This window comes from Cyprinodon variegatus, unplaced genomic scaffold, assembly GCF_000732505.1.
Source record: "Cyprinodon variegatus isolate N-32 unplaced genomic scaffold, C_variegatus-1.0 Scaffold122, whole genome shotgun sequence".
Lineage (NCBI taxonomy): Eukaryota > Metazoa > Chordata > Actinopteri > Cyprinodontiformes > Cyprinodontidae > Cyprinodon > Cyprinodon variegatus.
In genome coordinates, this window is record NW_015150575.1 from 1,373,558 (window position 1) to 1,398,359 (window position 24,802).

The window sequence follows — 24,802 nt, forward strand, 5'->3', positions numbered from 1 at the left end:
AGAGCAGTGCTGGGGGGGTGTTGAAGAAAATTCAAATACCTGCATCGGAGCGCTACCTGTTGGATCTGTGAACAGTTTTTCATTCTTGTACCAAAACTAGCAGCAATAGTGGTGGAGTTTGGATATGCAATCCACCTCTTAAATCTAGATTGCTCTCCTCTAATTTATCCAGAAGTTCTGCAATCACAATTTTTCCTCACTCCAAGCTTTGCGATCGGCTAAATTTACAGCATGCTTTCACCTTGAAAATGCCTGTCCAAATTACTTTTTTAATTTTTGACAACCTCTCATTACAAAGAAAAACTGCAGGCAATCCTTCCGCATTGATAATGAAAGCAAATGACTCTGTCCATTCTTCTTTGAATCCTCTGTTCTCATCAGCTATCTTCTTTTCTTTCCCTTTGGGATACATGGTCTGAGACACCCCCGCTGCTTTGTTTACCTGGCACCGCGCTGATCTCTATGGCCATGAAACAAATTTTTGTTGAAAGAAATGTTTCCATTTATTGTAAATTAATTTATTATAAAAATGTTTAAAGCATTGGAAAACATAATGAATGTTTCTTTGACCTTCTGCACACCATATTAAAGTAAACAAACAAAAAACTAAATGTTCATAAATTTTTTAAACAGTCGAAAGGAGCCACAAAGGGGGCGGTAAAGAGCCGAGGGTTGCCAACCCTTGAGAGATATATATATTATTTACAGTCTGGTGCATTGCTGTTCATGACTAAGTAGGAAGGAAGTCCGCCATTGGATAGATGGAAATGTATGTTTTGTTTTTTTTACTAATCCAATGCATTAAAAAGGTGGATGACTGGATGAAAAAGACCAGTATTTGATTGGTTGGTGGTGTGATTAATTTAGAAATAATCACGTCAAAGGTGCAGAAAGTGCACAACTGAAGCAGAAATGCCATTGTAATGCAAGGTGATTGTCTTTCTAATTTTCCACTTTAGTCCCATTCATCTTTCTTTTTTTCTCTTCACAGGTTTAGCTGTATGTTAATTAAGGAACTACAGAAATAACCTGTTTGATTGTGTAATGTCAACATGGAGGTAATGTTATTCTACTTAACTCTGTTTTGTTTTTTTTGCAGGTGGTGCTGGTGTTTCCAGGCCCCGGGGCTGTTTCAGTTCAAGACATGATCCAGTGTTTACGCGATAGGAGTAAAAACAGGTCTGAAGACCCCTTTGATGAACCCTGCGTAAAGAGGCTAAAAACTGAGGGTCAAACTTCCACAGATGTTGCCAGTGACCAGTTAAAAACCCCAGATGAAGCTAATACATCCGACTCAAAGGTTTACCCCTTACAGAGGGTGGTCTTCATCGACAGCACATGGAATCAGACCAACAAAATCAGCACAGACGAAAGGCTCCAAGGTAATAAGCCTAATTCTGTAGGTTTTTATGGAAGTGCGCTGACATGGAATGTCCATAATGTATGATAACATGTAATTTGGCTTTTACATGATCTCTGTGTACTGTCTTTTGTTCATTAATGTTACTCTTTTTTTTTTTTCTTTTTTTTTTTAGGTCTACTCCAGGTGGAACTAAAACTGAGAAAAACCTGTTTCTGGAGGACCCAGAAAGGAAAACCAGACACTTACCTTGCCACTATTGAGGCTATTTATTATTTCCTCAAAGACTTCCATCAGCACTGCCTGTTGCAGGAATACACTGGAGAATATGATAATCTTCTTTTTTTCTACTCCTACCTGCACTCACTGGTCAACAAAGCTAAAACCTTAAAAGGAAAGTGCTGATCAAAAATGTTTGGAAAGACGAAATCGAAGCTCCTACTTATTGAGAAGCCCAAGTGAAGACTTGTATAAAAGCCTTTGTCTATGTAATATTATTTTCATCACTTTATCATTTTATTTCATAAGAAAAGCTAACTTCACGTGCACAGGAGTATTCAATAAAACACAGGCTCCAAAATCGAGTGAGTTTTTGAGTTATTATATTAAAGAAGTCATGTTGATCTGAAAAACAAAGATTGTCAAAAAGTAAAACCAGAGACAAAGAGACAAACAGCAAGATTTCTCCATCTAACCATTAAAGGTCTGACCGTCAAGATAATTTTCACTGAAAAAAAAACAAACTGAAGTGATCAAAACTTTCACTTTTATGCTACTAATGTCCAAAACCTTGACCAGCAAGCAAGCAGGGGATTTGATTAAAGCTCAGAAGAGAAACGACTTGAGTTCATCAGGTATTTATTAGTTCAGAAATGTCTTTTATTTATTTTTTCACAGTTTAATATTTATAGACTTGTCTTCAGGTCTCTGCTTTATGCTGGGGATGTGTTTTGGTTTGCATATCCAGGCCATCATGTCAGGTGTGCATTGAGCATCTGGGATAGAAGTTTGAGGCAATAGTTTTGTGGTACATCGGTGTCTTGCTCGGGACTGATGGTAAAGTGGAGCAGGGGATGCATATACAAATCAGGCCCTCATTTACTGTAATTAGTGTTACTGCAATCTGCTGCAGGGGAGAAAGTGCAGAGCCAATATTGGAGTTACACCTTATCTACATTCAAACTTTCTAGTTTATTCCTGAGATTGAATACATTAAAATGTAGTGGTTGAATGAGCCCTCTGTTTATTGGGACAAGGTTCAAGATTGGAGTAAGAAAGCTCAGTGGTTAATGAGAATTAGAAGCATTTGATCATGGTTTGTCATACTGGGGATTAAAAGAGGATTGATATATATCTGTTGACCAGGAAATGTTCCAAAAAGAGGAGAAATCTTTCTTTCTTTGAAACCCTGCAATCGCATCTCGGACAAGCAAAACAATGAATAAAATATCACTGTTTTGAAGGAAAACCTTTAAATCTTTTTAAACACAAGCTCAATGTCGAACTGTTAGACACTAGGTTATATTTTCAGGGAAAGGTCTAAACTGAATTCTCACATTTTAAGCTGTGTTGGAAGAAGCAACATATTTGAGGTAAAATTAATAAAAACGTTGAACATTGTTTATATTGTTCATTATCATCTATAACAATTTTGTATCAGCCAGTTTCCCCTTCAGTGTTTCAGTCCATCACTGGGAAGTAATGAATCTTAGAAATAATTTATACCGGTATTCATTAAATGCATCATAAAAAGCTGTGTTTTATCTATAAATGCTTCCCCAACTTCATGCAAGTTTTAAGGCTTTTTTTTTAGTTTAGTTAGAATGAGGCGTTATTTTGAAACATAAGATTTTAATGCATAAATAACAGTTCTTTTTATCAGTAATTTTCAAATTGGTCTCAAATTTTTACGTGCTGTTGAGCTAGAGAAGACAAATCTGAATTGGTCGGTATTGCTACCGATACAATCTGCATCGGTAAAATAAAGGTTATATGTGTTTAACCTTTAACAACTTTGTATCTGTGAGCTGCCGCAGGTGATGTGTGAGAATCTAGAGCTCAAAGATGGCTGTTTGTGAAATTTTCACATTTAAGAGCAAAATTATCCATGACTGGCTAATTTTTATGTTCTTAGTTTTTTCTTCTGACTAAAACTGATAAGTCCTTTAGAGGGACCTGGACAGATAAACGGTGGAATCTGATAAATACAATTGAAGAAAGGAAAAGAATGGAGTAATGGCGATAAGATCCTGAAAGCTTGATGTTAAAAGAAATTTGTCCAAGCACTCAAAACACTGCTAAACATAAGGCAGGATTTGTTGCAGTAATTTCCATAAATACTTTTCTATTGCATTTAACAGCAAATAAATTAAGTTTTACTTTTAAAAAACAGGAATGAGATAAATTATGTTTATACTACTTTTACATTCTTAATTCTCTACTGGATGTCTAATTTCCTACAAGCAAAAAAACAAAAAAAATTTAAGTCCTTGAGTTAGTGCTTAAAGTGTAAAGTTTGAAATCAAGTCACTCGTATTAAAGTGTAGAATACACCACTTTCCAAACTAGAAAAACTAGATTTTAAATTAATTCAAATAAATTAGAATTAAGGACACTTAATCTGCTGGATATTATGGACAATGCCAGTCACCCTCTGCAGTCTTCACCACTCAGAGGAGTCGCGATCAGTGGGAGATTGCTCCTCACCAAATGTAGGACCAACAGACTGCTGAACTCCTTTGTTCCTCAAGCCATCAAGCAGTAAAACTCCTCACTTGGGGGAAGGAGGAGGTGATAGGAAGAGGGACAATGGTCAGCAACCCCTCCTTGGACATCTTATGCAAAACATTACCCATTGTCACTCTTGCAATATTCTCTCTCACTGTGTAATAACACCTGCCAATTACTGTGTAGCATGTGTAAGTTTTTTCCTTATAAGGTCAGTACATCTCTGCAGTGCAAGTGCAATAATCTGAGTCAATTACTGTGTAGCTCTCTATTGTGCAGATATTTTTATATATAAGGAAAACATATTCCAGGAAAATTTTTTTCTTTTTCTTAACTATATGTTCTTACTATATATTTTTTTTTATCTTTAATGGCATCTTGCTTTAAATCTTTCTGGTACCAGAATTTCCCTGAAGGAGTAATCCTAAGGGATAAATACAGTTGTGTCTAAGTCTATGATTTAAATAAAAGAAAAATAACAATAAAATGAACAATATAATAGATTTAAATGGAGGTAAGTTACTGTTCATATTTACCTTTAACAGCTACAAAAGAGATAGATCAACTTCAGACTATACTTCAGACTACAAAAACGTTTTCTCAAACGGCAGTTAAGAAATATGTATTTCAGTGCTGTGGATAGTTTTGTTTGTGCTCTTAAAAGAAAGACACTTCATAACATTTGAATATTTTATTTACAATTCAAAACTCTTTTGTCCGTGAGTTTATGACTTTCCTCATGTTTGAAACAAACCTAAGAACTGTTGGCACCTACACATGAGAACACAATCTCATATTTACACAAAGTGGTGTTGACATTTGCGCTTACTGGATTACATCATTTTAAATGTGACAGTGAAATGGTAATAAGAATGAATTATGCTTCCTTTCTTGCATGTTAAATAAATCTCCAAAAATATCCAGATCCTTAAATCATTTACTTGGAAAACAGCTTTCTTGAAGATTTTTTTTTGTATTGAAAAAAAAAAGAATAAGGTAACTAGTAGTAGACCTCTCTGATTTTGGCTTGCAGTGCATCACAGGTTTTCTTGGCGTCTCCCAGCAACATTGATGTGTTGGGTTTGTAGAAAATGGGGTTGTCGACTGCTGCATAACCCACTCCCAGTGTGCGCTTCATCACTATAACCTGTAGGAAACATAAATAAAGTCAATTCTTTTAGCAAGACTATATATCCAGGTGGATTTTTCAATGTTCAACAGATATTCCTAAACAAACCTGTTTGGACTTCCACACCTCCAGGACAGGCATGCCAGCAATTATAGAATTGGGATCTTCCTGCGCTGCAGAGTTCACCGTGTCATTGGCCCCAATGACCAGCGTAAGGTCCGTCTCTGTGGGTCACAGACATTTACACATTTAGTTACAAGATAGATTACGCCTAAAGCTCAGCTATCGCGCCCATCCTGCTCCCTCCTAAACAAGAACCATGTGTCCTCGACAGCAGGCTGGTTGCTAAGAAAACACCAGCTGTTGTCCGAAAAACATGGCATGTCTGAATCTTCACACACACTTACATACGCAGCAGCTGTGAGTGTCAAAGGAAATGTGGACATGTTTAATACACAAAAGGCTGATATCGTAATTTCATCCTATACTGTCCTGCCAAGGTGATAACCGTGTCTCAATAAATATTATATTCTGTCTTCTTCATTTATTTTTTTAAAAAGACTCTGCCTGGAAAGTCGTCATTGATCTCATCCATCTCCAGGACCACGTCATAGGGAACGCCAGCCTCAGCCAAGAGAACGTTCAGTTGGCCAGGCATACGACCAGCCACTGGGTGGATGCCAAACCTGTCAGAGGCAAAGATCCAACGTTATTCACATCGATCCACACTAGTGCTCTGAGTAAAAAAAAAAAAAAAAGTCTTTTCTAAGTGAGTGCCTTTAGATGAAAGCTTTAAAAAACAAACATTCACACATATTGTGCAAACACACATGGCACGCTGGAAGAAGTTCAGTCTAGGCAACTGGAATAGATGATTTTGTGGTGTCTGCATCTTAAGTTGAAAGGCAAGTGGGTTCTGTAGTCTTCAAGTTTCCTGGAAATTCTATCATACAACCGCACCAGATAAAGGGTATCCATCCCAAAGTGCATAGTAATATATCTGCCTAGACTGAACTTTTTCAAGATTGACCATGACCTGGATGACTGAGAATCTTCAGATACACACAAAGCATCCGTCATTTATTTATATTTTGCTTCCAAGTAAAGATAAACTTGGAAATTCTTAATGACAAACTTAATAGTTTTAGCCTTTTGTTCTTCCATTCTCCTGTATGGACAATAGCTTTTATTGCACGCAGCGTCACATTATTAATGTTTGCAAAACTGCAATCGCAACAGACTGGATACAACTTGTGGTTTGATGTTTTAAGTCATACATCCAAAACCTGCGTTACAATGAGGTGTCCTTTGCTGAATAGACTTTGCTTCAGTGCTCTCTAGTTATACATTCGATATATTTCTAGTGGACAATAGAAAAAGCTACCTGAGTTTGAAGGGGACACATTGTGATAAAGCAGAAAATAAAAAAAGAGCCCAAAAAATGAGGTGTAATCAAATCCAATATTGTCAGTGTTCAGTATCTTTTTTTATTGTGCTGCTCTGATCAAAATGTATTAATGAGCTAAAACGGCCTAGTCAAAGTACAAAGCAAACTCCCTGTAAAAAATGTTGAGGAAAACTTAAATTTGCTGACACTGTATTTATCCAATCTGACTGAAATTAAGTTTATTTTTTTAAGGAAAGTTGACTCAGTGTCTTAATGTGAACAGATGGAAAAGTCCATCTACAAATATTTGACTTTAGAAGAATATCCAGGTGGATGTTCTTCTTTTAGAAGAATTAATACATATCTGTACCACATATATACATAACTGTCCTCCCCCCTTAAGATATGCCCCCTTAAGGTAGAGAGATATGCACTACTTTGAATTTCGACCTCCTGGGAAAAAGTAAAGAAACTGGGGGGAGAGATAGCAGAGAAAGAGTTCATGTGTTCAACCGAGGAATAGAGGAACTCACCTGACAGTCTTGCCTTGTTCTCTTAACATTTTTACCATATCTGCTATTGGGTACTGAGCTTTGGCTGCACACAGACCCCAGCCTGAAGGGATGAAAAAGGTAAAATATTAATCAGTAAATAGGACTCCTTAGTGAATGTTGGAACCCCCCCTCCTCCAGCTGTGTGACTATCATCCAAAACATTAACATTTTTGGATTCGAGGCACATCAGAGCTTTTGTTCATAGTTGAATAGAAGAGCCATGATCCAAAACCATCAATCATCTGTTCTTTATTAATCCTCTCCTCCTCTTTGTCCTCGTCCCCCACATGCATCTACCTCTTATTCAATTCCCTACAGTTCAATCATTTGAGATGAATTTCTCTGAGAAATTTCATCTTATTTGCGATGCATCTGGGACCCCTGCGTGCGAAGAGCTGTTTTGCCTGAGTCTGCATTACCCCTGTTTAACCCTATTGGTCAGATCCCTGACAGAGATCAGTATTACCCCTCATTGAGCTTTCTTTCTATTTTTTCTGTGCTCTTCTGAAGGCAGGCTATCATGACCTGACCAGTGTTTCCCCAGACAGCCGGAGCCTTCTGTTTCCTCACTGCCCTTCTTTGTTGTTGACAGCCACATGGAGAAGTTTCGAGCCTGGACTCAATATTTCCTTCGACTTTCCCCTGTTTCTGTAATCAAACCAGCGTGTTGGACCACACAGTTGTCCTCGCATTGGTCTGGGGCCATTTGGTAATAACAGCAAGACAAGTATTCATGGTTTTCAGAATGGTTGCTCTAGGCTGGGCTCCTAAACAACTCATTTGTCAGAGAAATCTGGCTATAAAAAAAAAAAAAAAAAAAAAAAAAAGCAGCACAGTCTGGTAATTATCTCTACAATAATTTATCACTGTTGGTTGACAGATTAATTTGGAGTTCATTGGTAAGTAAACTACTCCCCCTTGTGGTCCCTGATCTCTTTTTTTGTTGCTCACAAATGAACTGATCCCCAGCAGACACAGTTCTGGACATTTTCATATGTTTAACTTTTTTTTTTATAATTGCTGCTTTTAGTAGAGCAACTATTTTACAAATTTTTTCTTCTGTCGGGTAAACTTGATCAAATAAAAGATATCGCGTGGCGTGACTCAACAGGATTCAATCTGTTTAGTCTTGATATCATCCCACCCTGCAGCTGTGCCCCCCGACCATCAACTGAGGCTGGGTTTATAGTTAGAGCTTGGCGTTTCCCAAAAGCTCTTCTCTTTTTATGTCTATTTTATTGTTTTTTATTTTATTTTTGGAGTGTCCTTTCTTTGGATGTTGCAATGTGGTCACATCTGTTTTGCACCAATTTTTAATCAAAATATCAAAACGAAAAGGAGAAAAAAAAACAAAAAAACCTGAAACACTCCCAAATGGGATATGCAATACTTGTGAACTCTTCCAAAAAGTTTTATCAAAATGTTGTTTTTACCTTACACGCTACGATGGTGTTTAAATGACTTGGTCTGAAGTTTGGCAGCATGTTGGATGTCAATTTGTTACTTAGTCCGTTGGTGTAACGGTATGCGTACATCTATTTTTTTTTCAAAATTACATAAATGGTCTGATGTTCAAGGCTTTCTTACAAGAATTTTATAATTAGAACACAAATTGTTTTTTCATTTGCAGGTTCATTGATAACGGAAATATTTTATTAGTAGAAGTGCATATATTTTTGAACAACTGGATCAAAATTTCAAATATGGTCTTCTACCTGGCAGGATTTAGATCCTAATCTGTTAACAGAATCTAGAAATCAGCTTACAGAGTACAGATACAGTCCTCTCAAGAGTTACTGGCCCTCCTGCTAAAGACCTGCAGAACAAACCTTACTTTTTTTATTTGAATCCACTTTTTAAGTGAGAAAAATGTAATTACCCACTATTATTACACTTCTTAGCCTTAACCCTAACTTGATGGACTAGGAGCAAGGGTACTCTTGTCATCATGCACAGTAGGAATATTTAAAGATTAAAGTTTAATGTTCGAGAACTGCTGTTAGGAGCGACTGCAACCAATAGCCACTGTTGTTAGGGAACCATGCCTGTAAAAAAAGAAATTTCTGTGCTACAATCACAAATTAAAAAGATACATAGATATGGACTAAATAAATAATTTGGTACAATGTGATCAAGACGGAGATTTTCAAATTCAAAGGAGGAATATATGTAAATGATCTTCCTACACACTGGTAAATAAAAATGAGGATGCATGATGCTGTGGGCCTAGGAACTGATTACTGCAAAAATGTCTTCATAGGTTTGCCTAAAAAGTTCATCAGACAGCTGCAGCTGATCCAAAACTCTTGCTGCCTGTGTTCTCACTAGACCTAAGAAAGTAGAGCACATCAGCCTGGTTCTAAAGTCCTTGCACTGGTTCCCTGTAGCTCAGAGAATAGACTTAAAAATCCTTTTGTTAGTCTAAAAATAGATCAGCACCTCAATACATAACAGATGTCTTGTCAGGGTATCAACCTCCCAGACAACTCAGGTTTTCTAATTCAAGTCTACCCTGTTCACCCAGATCTAGAACCAAACATGGAGAAGCAGCATTCAGTTCCCTTAGTCCACTGATCTGGAACAAACTTCCAGAAACCTTGAAAGTGCTGAAACACTGAGGTCTTTTAAGTGAAGGTTCAGAGCTGCCTTAAACTGTTAACTGAGGTATCATTAGTGTTTTAGTACCTGCTTTTATCTTTACTTACTTTTATTCTGCTTCCATTTTCCTTCTATCATATTGTATAATTAATGTAAAGCAATTTCAATTGGTTTTTTTTCCAGTAAACCTGTGGTGGGTAGTTATTGGATTTCTCAATAGGGTAATAATCTAAAACATAGGGCAAATTAACCTTTTTGCATGTCCGCCTTCATTTCCTAAATCAAATTCTGTAGAAAACCTGTGTGTGAGCAGAACAGAGAAGGCCATGAGTGCAGCCAGGATTTTCAGCACAGATTGTGCATAGAGGAATGATCAAAAACTCCCTTTCTCTGTTTGATCCAACCTTGTTAATTGGAGACTGGTTGCTTTATTATTTATCATAAGAGAGCAGAGAAAATAAACAGGATGGGTGTCAATAATTGTGGAATAAGTTATATAACTAAAAATAAAATGTTACTCATGTGCCTTTTCCTTACTGGAGAAATACACTCAAAATGAAAATTGGCTTTTAGATGTGAAATGAAAAAGATTTATTGATTAAGGGCTTCACAAGTGAGGGACAAGAGTAACAGATTAATATTTAAAACAAGGTAGAAGTTTCAAGCACTCAAATTAAACTGTTTAGATAAATCTGTTGATAAAAGCTGTTAATATGCTAAAGCAAAAAACCCTATAGTCTACCTACCTGGTGTGATGATGACTGTGTTAGCTTCTTTGATTATGTCCACAGTTTGTTCCACATTGACCTCGGTATGGGTTCCAACTATCTCCATGGGCTTTCCACCTAACGTGGATGTGGTGCCGTACCCTCCCAGGATCACATTAGGTAACGACCGGTTCATAGCCTTGGAGAAAAGAGAGTGCTTCATCTCAGATTGTCCAAGTTTTATGATTCAAGTGAACAGCACAAACCAAGCACATTTACTCACCACACACATGATGTATGAGAGGATGGCACCAGAGGAGCCGATCAGGGCCCCTACAATAGTCATGAGATTGTTTTCCAGTAAAAAGCCTTCAGCACAAAGAGCCCATCCTGAGTAGCTGTTCAACACGGTAATGACCACTGGCATGTCTGCGCCACCGATCGCTGCTGTGAGCGTCACGCCCTGTAAGAAAAACAGAGTTTAACCATATTTGGCATCTACATTTGATGCTTCACTTTGTTAAACAACACAAGGTGCAAACAAAAATCTAATCTAGTGCAGACTGATTTTATTGCATTCTCAGATAAACAGATCTGCTTGCTGCTTAAAAATGTATGAAATCTCACCATAATGGCTGAAAGCCCAGATACTCCCATCAGACAACCCATCCCAGTACCATAGCTGGAGCTGAGCATAAAGGGCACCATGCCTCCCATGGATGCTGCCATCAGACCAGCGTTCAACATGTGTCGGCCAGGCAACAGGAGGGGAGCAGAGTCAAGGATGCCTAAAAGCAAAGAACATTTGGTTCAAAAAGCCAGCGATGACTGACACTTTTTTGGGATAATCGACAACATAAAACAGAAAGTTTAATTTCCTCTTAATTAGCTTCAAGTGCCCCCTTGGAGATCCAGATGTCTCTGCAGAGGACTCTAATTTGATACAAGACAACAACAACCAAACCCCCAACCACAGCCTTTCAGCCACTGCCCCGTGCCCAATAAATCGTTCATTACCAGAATGTTTCTCATGTGGTCCCACACGTCAGTTGCACAACATTTTAAATGAAAGGCTGCTGATGCTACAATGAAAGCCTTGGTCCTGTTCTGGATTTCACAGAGAGTTTCTGCTTTAACCACACGCTGGAGATAAAACAGAGCAAGCAGATGTATAGCTCATTGTGTTTTCACTGTCTTGCAAAGGTAATCAGGTATATAGTTTTTTACGCTTTTTCAGCTTTGCAACAAATAACTTTTTTTAAATCAAGATTTGATTTGACAGAAAATAGCAAAAGATTAAATAATAATGCATTAACACAAAGAAAAATATCCTCCCTTCGAGAATGAGTCTTGCTAATGAATTCTACATCTTTACGTTAATACCCCCCCCCCCCCCCCAAAAAAAAAAAAATCAAAACAAAAACGAATGCCTTGAGGAGTGATCTGGATGAGAAGTTTAAGTTTGCAAACCATAATGATAAAGACTAAGGAACAGAGCAGAAAGATCAGGGTGAAAAGTAAGTAATTTAAAGCAGGTTTATGTTATGAAATGATAAATCCCAAGCAGTTTCTACTCATAGCACACTCTTCTCTACTATGGAAAGAATTTGACAGAACTACACACCTACCAAGACATGTGTGCACCTAAACTTTCAAGCTGGGTGGCATTAATAGCATAAAGCAGCCAATAGGCCATGAGTAATGTTTGAGGGTCTGAGCAACTAATAGCCTCTACGGATACGATCCTATGAGAGAGCATAGTTTTTCCACTATGTGCAGTTTTTCACCAGCCATATAAAGGGACACAGCAACAAGAGTAAGGATGTCAATGAGTGCAAATTACTTTTTAGCCAACATGCGGTAGAAAACCAACTAGGAAAAAGCTAAACTGCTGGCAGAGGCCTGCATTGTTGTATTTGTTTCTTCAGCAGGGACAGTAACGTCTGTCAAAGGGAAACAAACAGAATCGTTCCTGCAAGTTTGCATGTTGTCTATCCTGCATTTCCATTTTTTTTCTGTAAGTACTCTAGCTCCCGCATACTGTCCAAACAGCATTGTAGTGTAAAATCTGAATTCATTCTGAATTTCTGTGACAATGGCAGTTAATAAGCACAGAAGAATTTCCAAAAAGGATTCAGTCTTTGGATATGAAAAGCTGGTAGAAAGATATCTCCAAAGCTTTGTAGCTTCAACTGCAGTAAAAGGATGTTCTATTGTTAAAAGTATTGACAATTGGGGCTGTAGATACCAGCACAAAACCCTTTAAAATCTTTCATTTATAATACATTTTGAAAGCTTGTTTTCATTTTCCTTAAACTCTATGAACTTAATGTGTTGATCTGTCAAAATTACTACTATATTTAATAAAACAAAAGTGCTATTTAGACGCAAATCAGTCCCTCAATATATAGCTCCTTAGCTAACAAATCACCATTATAACATGGCAAAAAAATATATTAATTGTTTATTGCTGTTTCTTTTATACGTATATGGAAATTGAAGTTTAACCTTGCAAAACTCTGTATTGCATTTTCTCAGTTCCTATACACACAGGAGCTAGACGCACTCGAAACCTTCAGAAGCTGAAAATGTTTTCAACAGCTCAAACCTTGAAGCTTTCCGTAGGCCACCAGAGATCCACTGAAGGTGACGCCTCCAATGTAGGTGCCCAGATAGGCCACGGTCTTCAGAACACCTGCTGCTGGGTGGGTGTCCAGGTGAGGGAACTCTATCATGTACTCAGCAATGCAGGTGAGGACAGCGGCAAGCCCCACCAGGCTGTGGAAGGCTGCCACCAGCTGTGGCAAATCTGTGATTTCAATACGCTTGGCGATGGTGAGGCCTGCAGTGAAGATGGGGTTTTCCACCATTGGAGAATTAAAACATGAATGCATGAAAACCATCACCTCTTTTTCATTACTAAATTATTTCTTTAAACACCTGCTTCTATAACAAAGCCAGCTTTGCAAAGCTAGCTACATTTCATTTAAAGTGATTATCTAATTGCATTTTTTGATAAATTAACAAGATAAGCCGTTTCCCTGATGCATGCACATGTATATCATTTATTATTGTATTTTTTCAGATTTTTTTTTTTTTTTTTCTTATCTACATAAACGTTTGTGTTTCAGAGGACAAATACCCACAGCTGAATCTTTTTTCCTAGGTAAAAATGTTTAATTTAAAGCACATATTTTGTGCTCTAGTCTGGAAAAATTTTGTGGTTAGTAGAACTGTTAAACGTAATAATCTGTGCTAGAGAAGATACTTTAAAGTGAACCTACATACCCAGGGTTCCCCCAGTGGCCATGGCTAAAGACATCTGAGACAGCAGCTCTGGTGTAGGCTTTAGGGCGCCGATCGTGGCAGCAATCCCCCCTGCTACACCCATCATGCCCAGGGCGTTCCCCAAACGGGATGTGCCCTGGGCGGAGAGGCCTGCCAGCGCACCGACGCAACACAAGCCTGAGCCCAGGTACATCATCTGAGGGATTTCAAGCAAAGGAAAAAGATAAGGTCTAGTCACAGATTATATAACAGGAGGAATAATAATCAGACTCATCACAATTTTTCCTATTAGTCTAAATGTTCATGATAATTGGAGCAAAAATTGACAAGGTATTTGACATAATTCAATAAGGAAACAACAGCTTAATGTTGAAAGAGAAGGAAGAAAAATAGAGCAAAAAAGAGTGTGGAAGGCCAAGAACAGAATTGAAATCTGTCAGTATTTAGGATGAGTTTCTTCCCTTTAACTCTGAAGCATAATATTATCTGCTTTAGTCTTTATCTGGTGGCAAATAAAAAGGTTTTATAATTTAGCAAAGTATCACAAGAAGCACCTCATGGTGGGCAAACCCAAAAAACTGTCTACTGACATTTGAAACTTTTAAGTTGCAAAAGCCGGGCACTTGTTTAAAGACAGATGTATGATCTGTTTCATGTGCATTTATCTCCATACTCATAAGTGGAAAGAACATTATTTCAAACCAGGCAAAGCCTCATCCTAAGATTTCTGAGAGAAAAAGGAAGATTACAATGGTTGTTCATGAAGCAACAATTATTTACTGAGAGTCCTTGAATTAACAGGTGCCCATTTCCATATAAAACAAATACTAATAATAGACCTGGACTGAGTGCAGCCTCTCTGCACAATACTGCTGAATAAAACACTAGAATTTAAACTAGAACTTCTATAACTGAGAAAGGTGGATGAAAAAATATACAGGGACACAGAAAATCAAGGGATGACTTTTCAGGAAGATAATGATCTCAGATAACAGAAATAAAATAAGGACTGGTAAATAAAGGTGGCAGAATGAACTAAAACAACTATGAAAAAAAGAGAAGATCACAATGTTATAAACACAAAAAAAAATTTTAAAGTAGGAAGAAAGGGTGAAAATCACGCCAGCAACAAGACATTCTCTTCAAGGGATTTTCTATTAAAATAACTCATAGTAATCGCAGTAAATACTAATTTACAGTTACTCTTTTTTTTTATGTGGAACATGTAGCTAGACCAGAGAGGGTTATTTGAAGGAATCTTCTTGTTAATCAAAATTTGTCAAGTGAAGCGCCTTTTTTTTATAATGTCTCTAATAAGCATCTAATATTTTTGATACTTTTACTCAATGTCATGTTTTTCTATTATTATTTCTTTATTCAGATTTTAACTTTATGTTGTCTTTCATTTTTACCTCTGCGTAGCAGTGACACATTCCTGGAGATGGGTATAAATTGAGCTAACACTGCTAATAAGTGTTATTCTCCTTATTTGGATGTTATACTTGGCACTGACCCTTTAACTTTTGGCTGAGTTTGATACTGTGACCATCCATGTTCTGTAATTCATTCAATGGACTTGGAAAATTGTTTCAAAGTTCACCTGATGTTTCTTTTCTAATAAAGCCACTATTGAGCTACTCCCACTATTACTGTGTGCTATTCCTTAACATAGAAAGCATTCCTAAATCAGTATCCATTTTTCCCCCTCTCTGACTTGTCAGACCTCCTGTCCATTGCTGCATATGGTCACACACCGATTGCTCACATTGTATGATTTCTAGAATCAGTCTAAATGCACAAAAATGCCTAAAATGACTTTCCACTTTTATTCATCATTTGATTTTTGTTTTTTTTTTTGTTTTGTTTTTTTTTAAGCCATAAGCAGATATTCCTAGTGAAGTGGTGCAGGGTTAAAAAACTGAATTTGACTGAATAAATGTGGCAACTTCAGTGAGATGTTTTTGGACTGTGGGAAGAAGCCGGAGTACCCGGAGAGAACCCACGCATGCTCAGGGAGAACCTGCAAACTCCATGCAGAAAGACCCCGGGCTGGGAATCGAACCCAGAACCTTCTTGCTGCAAGGCAGCAGTGCTACTCACTGCTCTACTATGCAGCAAAACAAAATAAACATGTTTTTATATATGCTCCTGCTCCGTCTTAAACAGCTTTTATATTCTAAGTATATTATTTCTTTCTTTGCTATTATTTTCATTGCTGCTTTAAGATGAATTGGATCATGATTATCAACATGCAGTATGTAACTTTAACCATAAAAAACCTCTAAGTAGAAAATAAATCATCTTGAATGGCAACCAAAACAAACACAGTTGTTGTAATGTGATGCTGTGTTGTTACCGCATGGATCTGACAGCTTCTGGATTTATTTCTATTGGGAAACTTGATAAATGACCCATCACCTGCTCTATGCTGTATCCAGCAGCCACTGATGCTCCGTACCCTCCAACAAATGCACCCCCAGGCAGCAAATATAGGTAATTGTATTCAGGAGGATCAGTGGGACGTTTGAACATGTCAAGCATTCTCTGGGTGATAAGGAAGCCACCTGCATATGAAGAGCAGAAACAAGAAACAGTAGTCTGTGTTTAGCTAAGCGGGTAATAAATCATGCTCTCTACTGTTTTGCTCATGATGACAGTCAGACCAGCAATGTTGATTGAGGAAACGAATGCAGCAGCCAGAGCGAGGCTCTCAGGCAGGCTTGAGGGTGTGAGACCTCCACCCATCAGCACCAGACCTCCTACTGCAGTCAGACCTGAGAGAAAGAACAGAAAGGTTGAATAATACGAACAAAGAGACCCCTAAAGCACCAGACCGAGCTCTGAACCCCCTGACCTGAGATAGCATTGGTGACAGACATGAGAGGAGAGTGCAGGGCGGGGGTCACCCCCCACACAGTGTGGTATCCCACTATCCCAGCCAAACCGAACGTTGTGACCATCTGAGTGAAAGCTGCATTGGGGGAGATGATGCCCAGAGCCAGACAGGTGGACGCGGCTGTTATAAAGAAAAACATCAGAGCAGATTTATGATCATTCTAAGAACATCAATGCATTGTTTTACAGTATGAATCTATCAAAGCAGAGTAGTTTTTTTTTTTTTTTTCTCTCTGTTAATAGATTTACACATTTAAAAACAGATGAACATGGTACTGAGCTACTAGGTTGTGGATTATCAATCATTCTTTGATGTTCATCTCTGGATTTCAGATGAAATTTTGTTAAATATCTTTATGAAATAAATGCAAACCTGACTATATAATAATTTAAAAAGGAAGAAAAGACAGTCAATAAGATAAGATTAAATAAATATAGAAGATTGTTTTCCTTCTTTTATAGATTTTGGAGCATTTTTGCTACAAGGCAATATGTTTACAATGTATGCAATAATGTTAATTCTGGGTGAGAAAAAAAAAAAAAAAAAAGAACAACCATAAACAGTCATTTAAATAGGAGCTTAGATTTGTAACCCTAAAGATTGTCACCTAGAACACACCCAATGCATGCATTTTCTTAACTTTTTTTAACAGCATACTCCTAAAGTGTACCAATGAAACATCTATGGAAAATAAAGGAATTGGTGGCTTGATTTAAAGGTATAGTGGAGGATTTTTGAGAATTTGTGTGAAGAGACACCCTCTCCACTTAAAAAAAAAAACAAAAAAACACACATGGCCAAACCTGTAACCACTCCCGAGAGAGAACACCTAATAAACGTGTGCGAGAGCGTGTACGAGCCCATTTCACCTTGTGCATGCTGTGTTTAAAAGTTGCCGTTTGCATCGCTCATACAAGCTGACTTTGCAAAAGAAGATTTGCAATTTTTCCACTATATCAGATTCACCACCGGTAAGTGAAAATGGGGACAAGCCTCATAGGGCAGCCTTTTGTAAACATATCACCAGAATGATTGACAATTAGGAGGACCACTTATTTTGATGATCCACCTGGAAAAAGAACATCCTCCACTATACTTTTATTAACAATCTGTGCCTCACAATAAAAAGGAGCTAAGAACTCCACAGCAGCTAATCTGTACATGATGCCTGACCTGCAGTGTAGACCCCTGCAGAGGTCAAGGTGCGGTTAAAAGGAGAAACTACTGCAGCCTTTTCAGCCTCCAACTCTGCAACGGTTTTCTTTTTCACGGGTGCTGGCGGGGTCGTTTTAGGCAGGGGTGACGGGAACATGTTGTGACCATCCTGTTCAGGCAGAATAAACACAAAAAAAACCAGAGTGAGCGCTAGTCAACTGTCTGTGAAGTTTATATGTTAGATGGAGTTTTCAATATTTGTGTGATTTTCATTTTTGAAAACATCTGGAGTGGATGCTGGGAGGCCTCCACATGAGATTATGCTAAACAAACAGCAATCAACCAGTTAGCTGTGGTTTTGAAGATAGAGTCACTTAAGAGTGGCTCAGCTCATGCTCGGTTTAACCAGCGGTAAGCTGATACGTCCTACTGAGCTTGCTTGATTTCACTGCCAATAACAATGTGTTCTAACCAAATTTCCTGGAAAAGCATGTTTTGAAATAATTATAACATTCTTGTCTGAATCCAGTTTGAGCCTTGTCCAGCTGGAACTGGGTTTTTGGTCCAGCTTTGGTGCTGGAGCTTAGCTTGACAAGATGTGATATCCCATGCTGAGAGGGGGAGAGAGATGCCAGCAGGAAACGTTCCCAGCAAATCAAAACCAACCTTCATCACAAGAGTCCCGCGGATGACATGGCCAATCGTTCCATAGTCAAATTCGTCTGAGTGCTCGTAATGGAAGTAGTCCTTGTCTGGGCTGATGGCCTTCAGCAGCTTCAGGACATTGTTTGAATACAGAGTGCTGGCCTGTGTGGGCATGCGGCTGGGAAGGTCGGTGTAACCAATGTGAGTCACTCCCTGGTTGGAGGAGAAAATGTTATTCTGAGGAGTAAATTTTCCTTAGAGGTGAAGTGACTGAAATCCTCTTTAGCATCATTTTATTTTAAGATGGAGTCAGAAAACTAACCTTGTAGACGTACAGCTCTCCTGGTTTGGTAGTCTCGATGTTTCCTCCAGTTTCTGCAGCCAGGTCCACCACCACAGAGCCGTCCTTCATTGACTCTACAAATTCCCTCTTAATTAAAACAGGGGCCTTTTTTCCTGCATGAAAGCATGGACAGAAAAGTGATCTGCATTAGGTTCATCTTAGGGTGCAGTAGCCTTAAAATAGAGAAATAAACTACACTAAACTTTATTTAAATCCAACTCTTTTGGCGGTACTCTTACATGTCAGCAGTACTGTCTAGTGTGTTTTTACTTTTAAGCCAATTGAAACAAGTAATCTGAATAAAGGCCCACCAACTTTCAAAATACCTAATATTGATAACAGGTAATCACACATTCACAATAGCATGCTTATTGCATTTTTTAGACCATAAGATCCATAAATGTGAAATAACAGTTTTCTATGCCTGGTTGATTTACCCACTGCAATAAAAGAGGATGCCAGTCTTAAATGTATGAACAATATAAGAGGTGAGTGACCCTAAAGAGCAAAAAAATGCACTATATCATTTACATCAAATACAAATTCACGTTGGCATTAAAAGCTCCCTACACTCGATGGATGGATCTGGGTTCTCTACAGCTGAACACAGTTTGATCTTCTAAACGGCTTTGAAATTGGACCTGTAGTCAATGTGTTACCAGCAGCCTTGTAGCACAAAAACACAGTTGGTTTCCCTTTTTTTAAGCAGAACCAAAGAAGAAGGATGTTTGACACATTAAATATTTAAAAAGATAAGCAATAAAGACAGGCTAACCCTAAGGCCATGAATCAAGATTGCTGATTTTTTTGTTTTCATGTGGTTCACATGCTATAGGTAGTTTTTCTTTGGCAATCAATTTTCTTCATTTCTTGGCAGCAGCTGCATAGCATGCTGTTATAATCAGGTCTGGATAGGAAATTGTTAGAAGGAAGGTGAAATCCAACAACAGACTTTGAGAGTCTTCCAAAAATCACCAGGAGAATTGATGAACTTTAAAATGTGCACTCAAAACAAAACACTGGCTGGTTATAAGCCATTTAAAAATAAAAAATGAGATCTGGTTTGACAGATCTGTGTGGTACTTTATCAATCTTAGCTTCTTGTAGGTAATTTCTTGTATTTGATGTTTGTTAGTGCAAAACATCTTGCTTCTTGACTACAGTAATTTGCTTCATTATTGACTTTAATTGAGCTTCTTTGGAGCATTTCCTGGTAAACTGCAATAAAAACTAAAAAGTAACACTAGACTTTATTTAACTGATCAATACAGAGTGCTATCATTATTATTAACTGGAAAAAAAAATTATCTGTGGTTTAAAAAAAAAAAAAAACGTACCCTGGATTTGTGTTTTCTCTCATTTTTCTTGCAATCTGGCAATTAAATATAGTCCAGAAAAATTTCCAAATTTTCCTATTTTGCAAAAAAAAAAAAATGTTATTGTGAGAAAAAGGATGCCATTTTTTGACAAAAACTATTAGAAGTCCTGTAAAGCTGTGCATGATCCAAATCAGACCAAATGTAAGTCAATGAGGTTCATACTAGTTTTGCCATACGGCCTCACCCTCTCTACAATCAAACATAGTGGAGGCAGCATTATGCTAAGATGTTTTTCTTCTTTCTGACATGAATAATACAAAACAGCGGGAGCACTGTTGCTCAGAGTGAATAAAAAAATAGCACATAATGAGTTTGGGTGGTAGTTATAAGGAAAAATAGGAAGGAATCTTTTCTAATAATTTCTCTGAAAGAGACTGTTATTTGGCATTAATCCTACCTTTAAGCACCCAAAGATAAGACAAAAATGGTAGAAGATTTTATTGTTGCTGACCTGGGATCAGGGCAGTGCTGATGACAATGTCAACGTCTTTACATTGCCTGGCAAACAGAGCCATCTCAGCCTCGATGAACTCCTTTGACATCTCCTTGGCGTAACCTCCGACCCCTTCTCCAGACTCTTTGATGTCTACTTCCAAAGGCTCTGCCCCAAAGGACTTGAACTGTTCAAGCGCTGCCGGCCTGACAGGAAACAGTCATCTTATCGTCAAAACCCTCAGCCATCAACACATAGTCTGCAGACTGAAACCCAACGTGTCCCTTCCCTTTCATCACATACCTGGTGTCAAAACCTCTCACTATGGCTCCCATTGACTTGGCTGCCCCGGCTGCTGCTAAACCAGCCACTCCACCTCCGATAACCAGGACCTGTGTACAGCGGAAACGTTTAAGAAGAAAAGGCCATAAGACAGCAGAAGTCTCGTATTTCAGACATGCTTGGCTGCAGAATACCTTCGCTGGAGGAACTTTTCCAGCAGCTGTGATTTGACCAGTGAAGAACCGGCCAAAGTGGTTGGCAGCAAGAACCACAGCCTTGTATCTGTAAAATAAAAGACAAGGCAACATTTACTGTAACAAAAGAAGGCCTCATATTTTACATATCACAGAAAGTATCAGTTCAAAACCATTGATTAATATAATAAAATAAGACATAACATTTAAGCCGATAGTGAAAATATTTGCAGACTAAAGCCGCAGAATTAGAATGCGATAAATAACCACCAAACCAACTTCTAGAAATCTGGAAATAGGTAATTTGTTTTTATTTTAGGCTTGATTTATGTAAAAAAAAAAAAAAAAAAAAAAAAGTTTTTATTTACTATTGTACATCTTTAGGGGCTGCTCAGCGGGTAGCATTGCTGCCTTGCAGCAAGAATGTTCTGGGTTTGACACCCAAACTCTGCATGGAGTTTGCATGTTCTCCCTTTGCATGCGTGGATTCTCTCTGGGTACTCTGGCTTCCTCCCACAGTCCAAAAACATGACTGTTAGGTTAATTGGCTACTCTAAATTGTCCTTAGGTGCGAGTGTGTATGAATGGTTGTTTGTCTCTGTATTGCCCTGCGATGGACTGGTGACCTGTCCAGGGTGTAGCTCTCCCCCATTGACAGCTGGAGATAGGCACCAGCACCCCTCGCGACCCCAAATGGGATAAAGCGTGATGGAAAATGGATGGATGTACATCTTTATATAGATCATAAACGTGTGTTTCAGAAGCCAATGATGTTTTACCCACTACTGAGCCTTAAACCTCTCAGTCAACAATAACTCATTATATCAATCAATCTTTATTTATATAGCGCTTTACAACAACACCTGCTGAACCAAAGTGCTTTCCATAAGTGCAATAAAAACATTTTCAACCCGTATTTTTGACTGCTGAGTGCACATGTGAAATGTATATATTTTTTTATTTATTGTGTTGAAACTAAGTACGTTTTCAACCCAACTTTAAGCAGTGACAGGTCAGTGATGGCTCCTAACACAAGAGACAGAGGGTTCCAGAGCCAGCTACTGAAAAAGAACGATAACCCCAATGCTTACTGTTGGTCCGCGGGACCTCCAGCGGGTGTTGTCCTGCAGGCTGCAAAGCTCTGCTGTGCTGATGAGCAACAAGCAATTCACATAAATAAGGTGCAAGTCAATGAATTGATTTAAAAAAGAAATATTAAGAATTTAAAATTAACCCTGGCATGTACTGGGAGCCAGTGTAGCAAGCGCCAGCGATGGTTAGTGAACAGACGAGCAGCAGAGTTTTGCATCAATTGGAGCTGGTTTAAAGTACACCGGTTGACAGCCACATTAAGTGCATTGCTATAGTCTTTGTGAGATCTAATAAAAGAATGCATAGCCATCTCAAAGTCATTCTGGTTTAACTCTGACCAAAAGACGGAGCTAGAAAAAACTCATCTCAACAGTGTCAACCTGTTTGTCAAATTTCAAGTGGTTGTCGAACTTAATTTCTCACCACTATTCTAAAAAATTTCTCACCACTATTTGAGAAAAAGGAGCAAGAACTCACAGACCAAACAGAGTCTATGAATTTGGGTCCAAATAGAATGCGCTTTTACTCTCTTTAAGACTTAAAAAGTTCTGTGAGAGCCATTCCTTGAGGTCAGCCAGGGCATTGTGAATGGATTGAAATGCCACTGAGCTGTTTGGCAAGATGGGTAGGTAGACCTGTAGATCATCCTCGTAAAAATTAAAGTTGGGTTTTAAAATTATAACACTGAATGGCTGCAATTACAGTTAAAACAGCGGACCGAGTACAGAGCTTGGGGCACACCAGGGGTCAGAGGGACAATGGAGTAATTCAACATGACCCTGAAGCTCCTATAAGTCAAATATGACTGAAACCACTGCAGCACAGTCCCCCGCAGACCGACATCACTGAGGTGACTGATAAGGACAGAGTGGTCAACAGTCTCAAAAGCTGCAGTCAAGTCTACCATCACCAGCAGCTGATATGGATATATCTTTGCCTGTTTGTCTACATGTTGCTTTACCCGGCAATGTTGGCCATGGAGCTGAGTGCATCGTATCCCTGTGCGATGGTAACTCTGGGCACCTGGTCCATGGCCAGCACAGTGCTCTGCCTCTCTGACAGCTTCCTCATCAAGTCCGGATTCTGTGCCGGATAAATGAAGCTCACCAAGGTGGACTTGGGCTTTAGGAGATCGGCTTCACTTAAACTGGGAGCACGAACCTGAAAAAGAAATAAAAAAAATTAAGTTGCAGTGTAAATTGGAGCATTACAGATCGCTAAAAGACAATGCAGAGAGCAATAAAAGGGATGTGTGAAACCTTGAGGACCAAATCCGAGCCGAGAGCCCCTTTGACGTCAGTGATGGTGGCTCCTGCTTCCTTGTACTGCTGGTCGGAAAACTTAGCTTCATCTCCAGCTCCACTTTCCACCTGGACGTTGAAGCCCTGTTTGACCAGAGCCTGAACCCCGGCAGGTGATAATGCCACGCGGCGTTCATTCTGCAATGTTTCCTTAGGAACACCAACCACTAAATCTTTGTAGGGCACACCTAAACAAACACACAATAAATAGCAGTAAGAACAGCTTTTCATTCAAGGTTTCTGAGGGGGAACACAAACCATAAAAATCAGATGAACCTTTAAAGTTGTGAATTAAATGTTACATGTTTTGCCTGCACTGATTTTAGAGAGCATGAGTCTACAGCTGACATTGTGTGGCTGGGAAAAACTATCATGTTGCACATTTCTTTGTCCATACATGGCTTGGTGACCTCGCCACCATGGTGACATAAGTAGCAGGTGATTGGCTCTGATCCACCATGCTCACAGGGAGGCCTTCATTCCCACAGAGACACTCAGAATTTCCTTTTTTTAAAGCCATCAATAAAACCTAAAACTAACACAAACACTCTGTGGTGCCTCCACAGTAAAGCCTCTGCACAAACTTGCATCTGTTCAGAAAACCTTCCAGGAAACAGTGAGGATCTAACATGTCACCTTTAGCTGACCTACATGTTAGCAGCGCCTGCACTTCAGTGAGTGAAACAACGGCCTACTTCACAGTGTCTTTTCCTATTTTGGGAACATCTTAACTCACCTTCTGAAAGCCTTTTCAGATAAACCGATTCATTTCCCCTCCTTTAGTCCAAATGAAAGGTGACATTGAGCTCTAAAACCTTAAACCTGGAAATGGAGTAAATCTAAATCAAGACAGATTGTTTTTGAGCAGCACGGCTCCTACCTCTGGAAGCCTGTTGGTCCCATAATGCAGGAAAAGTTCTGAAATGCCTCCTTCCAAGTATTTTCTGATGAACCCTTCTTTGGGACAAAACAAGGCAGGAGCTGGAGATGCAGCGCAGGAGAGTCGACATGGCTCCAAGACTCCCTCTAAATTAAACAAGCAGATAGATATGCTGCTTTAAGACCGTTTCTTCATCTGCTGTCAGATAGCAGAGCACATTTTGATTCCCTCCAGAAGGTCCTGATTCCCTCAGTCACACACTCGGGCTGTCTGTGTTGCAGGCCTACAGACAGCAGAGTGACATTTCAGCTCTGCAGGACACAGCTCCCTCTCTCTCTCTCTGCCAGGCCCCAACGTTGATTACATATTACATTCCAGTTCTGGAAATGTGACGACACAGAGATGTAAGGCTCAGATGGTTTATAGAAATTAATCAGCAGAATGCACTGCTC

At 38.8% G+C, this 24,802-nt stretch overlaps 2 protein-coding genes across 3 annotated transcripts in view; one reads left to right on the forward strand and one right to left on the reverse strand.

Moving 5' to 3' along the window:
* Positions 1–1,930, forward strand: part of dtwd1 (DTW domain containing 1) — a 47,028-nt gene extending 45,098 nt beyond the window's left edge. For both annotated transcript variants that reach the window (XM_015375644.1, XM_015375643.1), the window contains exons 4-5: positions 1,100–1,382; positions 1,536–1,930. In XM_015375644.1, the coding sequence (XP_015231130.1) occupies positions 1,100–1,382; positions 1,536–1,765 (513 nt within the window). In that variant the 3' untranslated portion in view covers positions 1,766–1,930. The remainder of the gene's footprint in view (positions 1–1,099; positions 1,383–1,535) is intronic.
* Positions 1,931–4,775: 2,845 nt separating this feature from the next.
* On the reverse strand, positions 4,776–24,480 carry LOC107085358 (NAD(P) transhydrogenase, mitochondrial-like). The gene is made up of 21 exons (XM_015375640.1): positions 24,351–24,480; positions 23,429–23,658; positions 23,131–23,330; positions 21,078–21,165; positions 20,905–20,993; positions 20,620–20,807; positions 18,769–18,902; positions 18,468–18,659; positions 17,820–17,970; positions 16,605–16,766; positions 16,414–16,524; positions 16,169–16,314; positions 13,751–13,946; positions 13,071–13,304; positions 11,090–11,250; positions 10,746–10,925; positions 10,502–10,661; positions 7,137–7,218; positions 5,784–5,902; positions 5,325–5,440; positions 4,776–5,234 (listed from the first exon to the last, which is right to left on the reverse strand). The coding sequence occupies exons 1-21, from the start codon at positions 24,478–24,480 to the stop codon at positions 5,088–5,090; spliced, it is 3,216 nt and encodes a 1,071-aa protein (XP_015231126.1). The 3' UTR covers positions 4,776–5,087.
* Positions 24,481–24,802: the final 322 nt, after the last annotated feature.

Excerpts from the sequence above, each read along its gene's own strand:
- LOC107085358 (XM_015375640.1), bottom strand. The coding sequence starts at position 24,480 with ATGTCGACTCTCCTGCGCTGCATCTCCAGCTCCTGCCTTGTTTTGTCC. Across the intron at positions 16,767-17,819 it reads TGCAGGGGTCTACACTGCAG|CCGCGTCCACCTGTCTGGCT; the intron begins GTCAGGCATCAT and ends TCTTTATAACAG. Across the intron at positions 5,441-5,783 it reads GATCAATGACGACTTTCCAG|AGACGGACCTTACGCTGGTC; the intron begins GCAGAGTCTTTT and ends TGTGACCCACAG.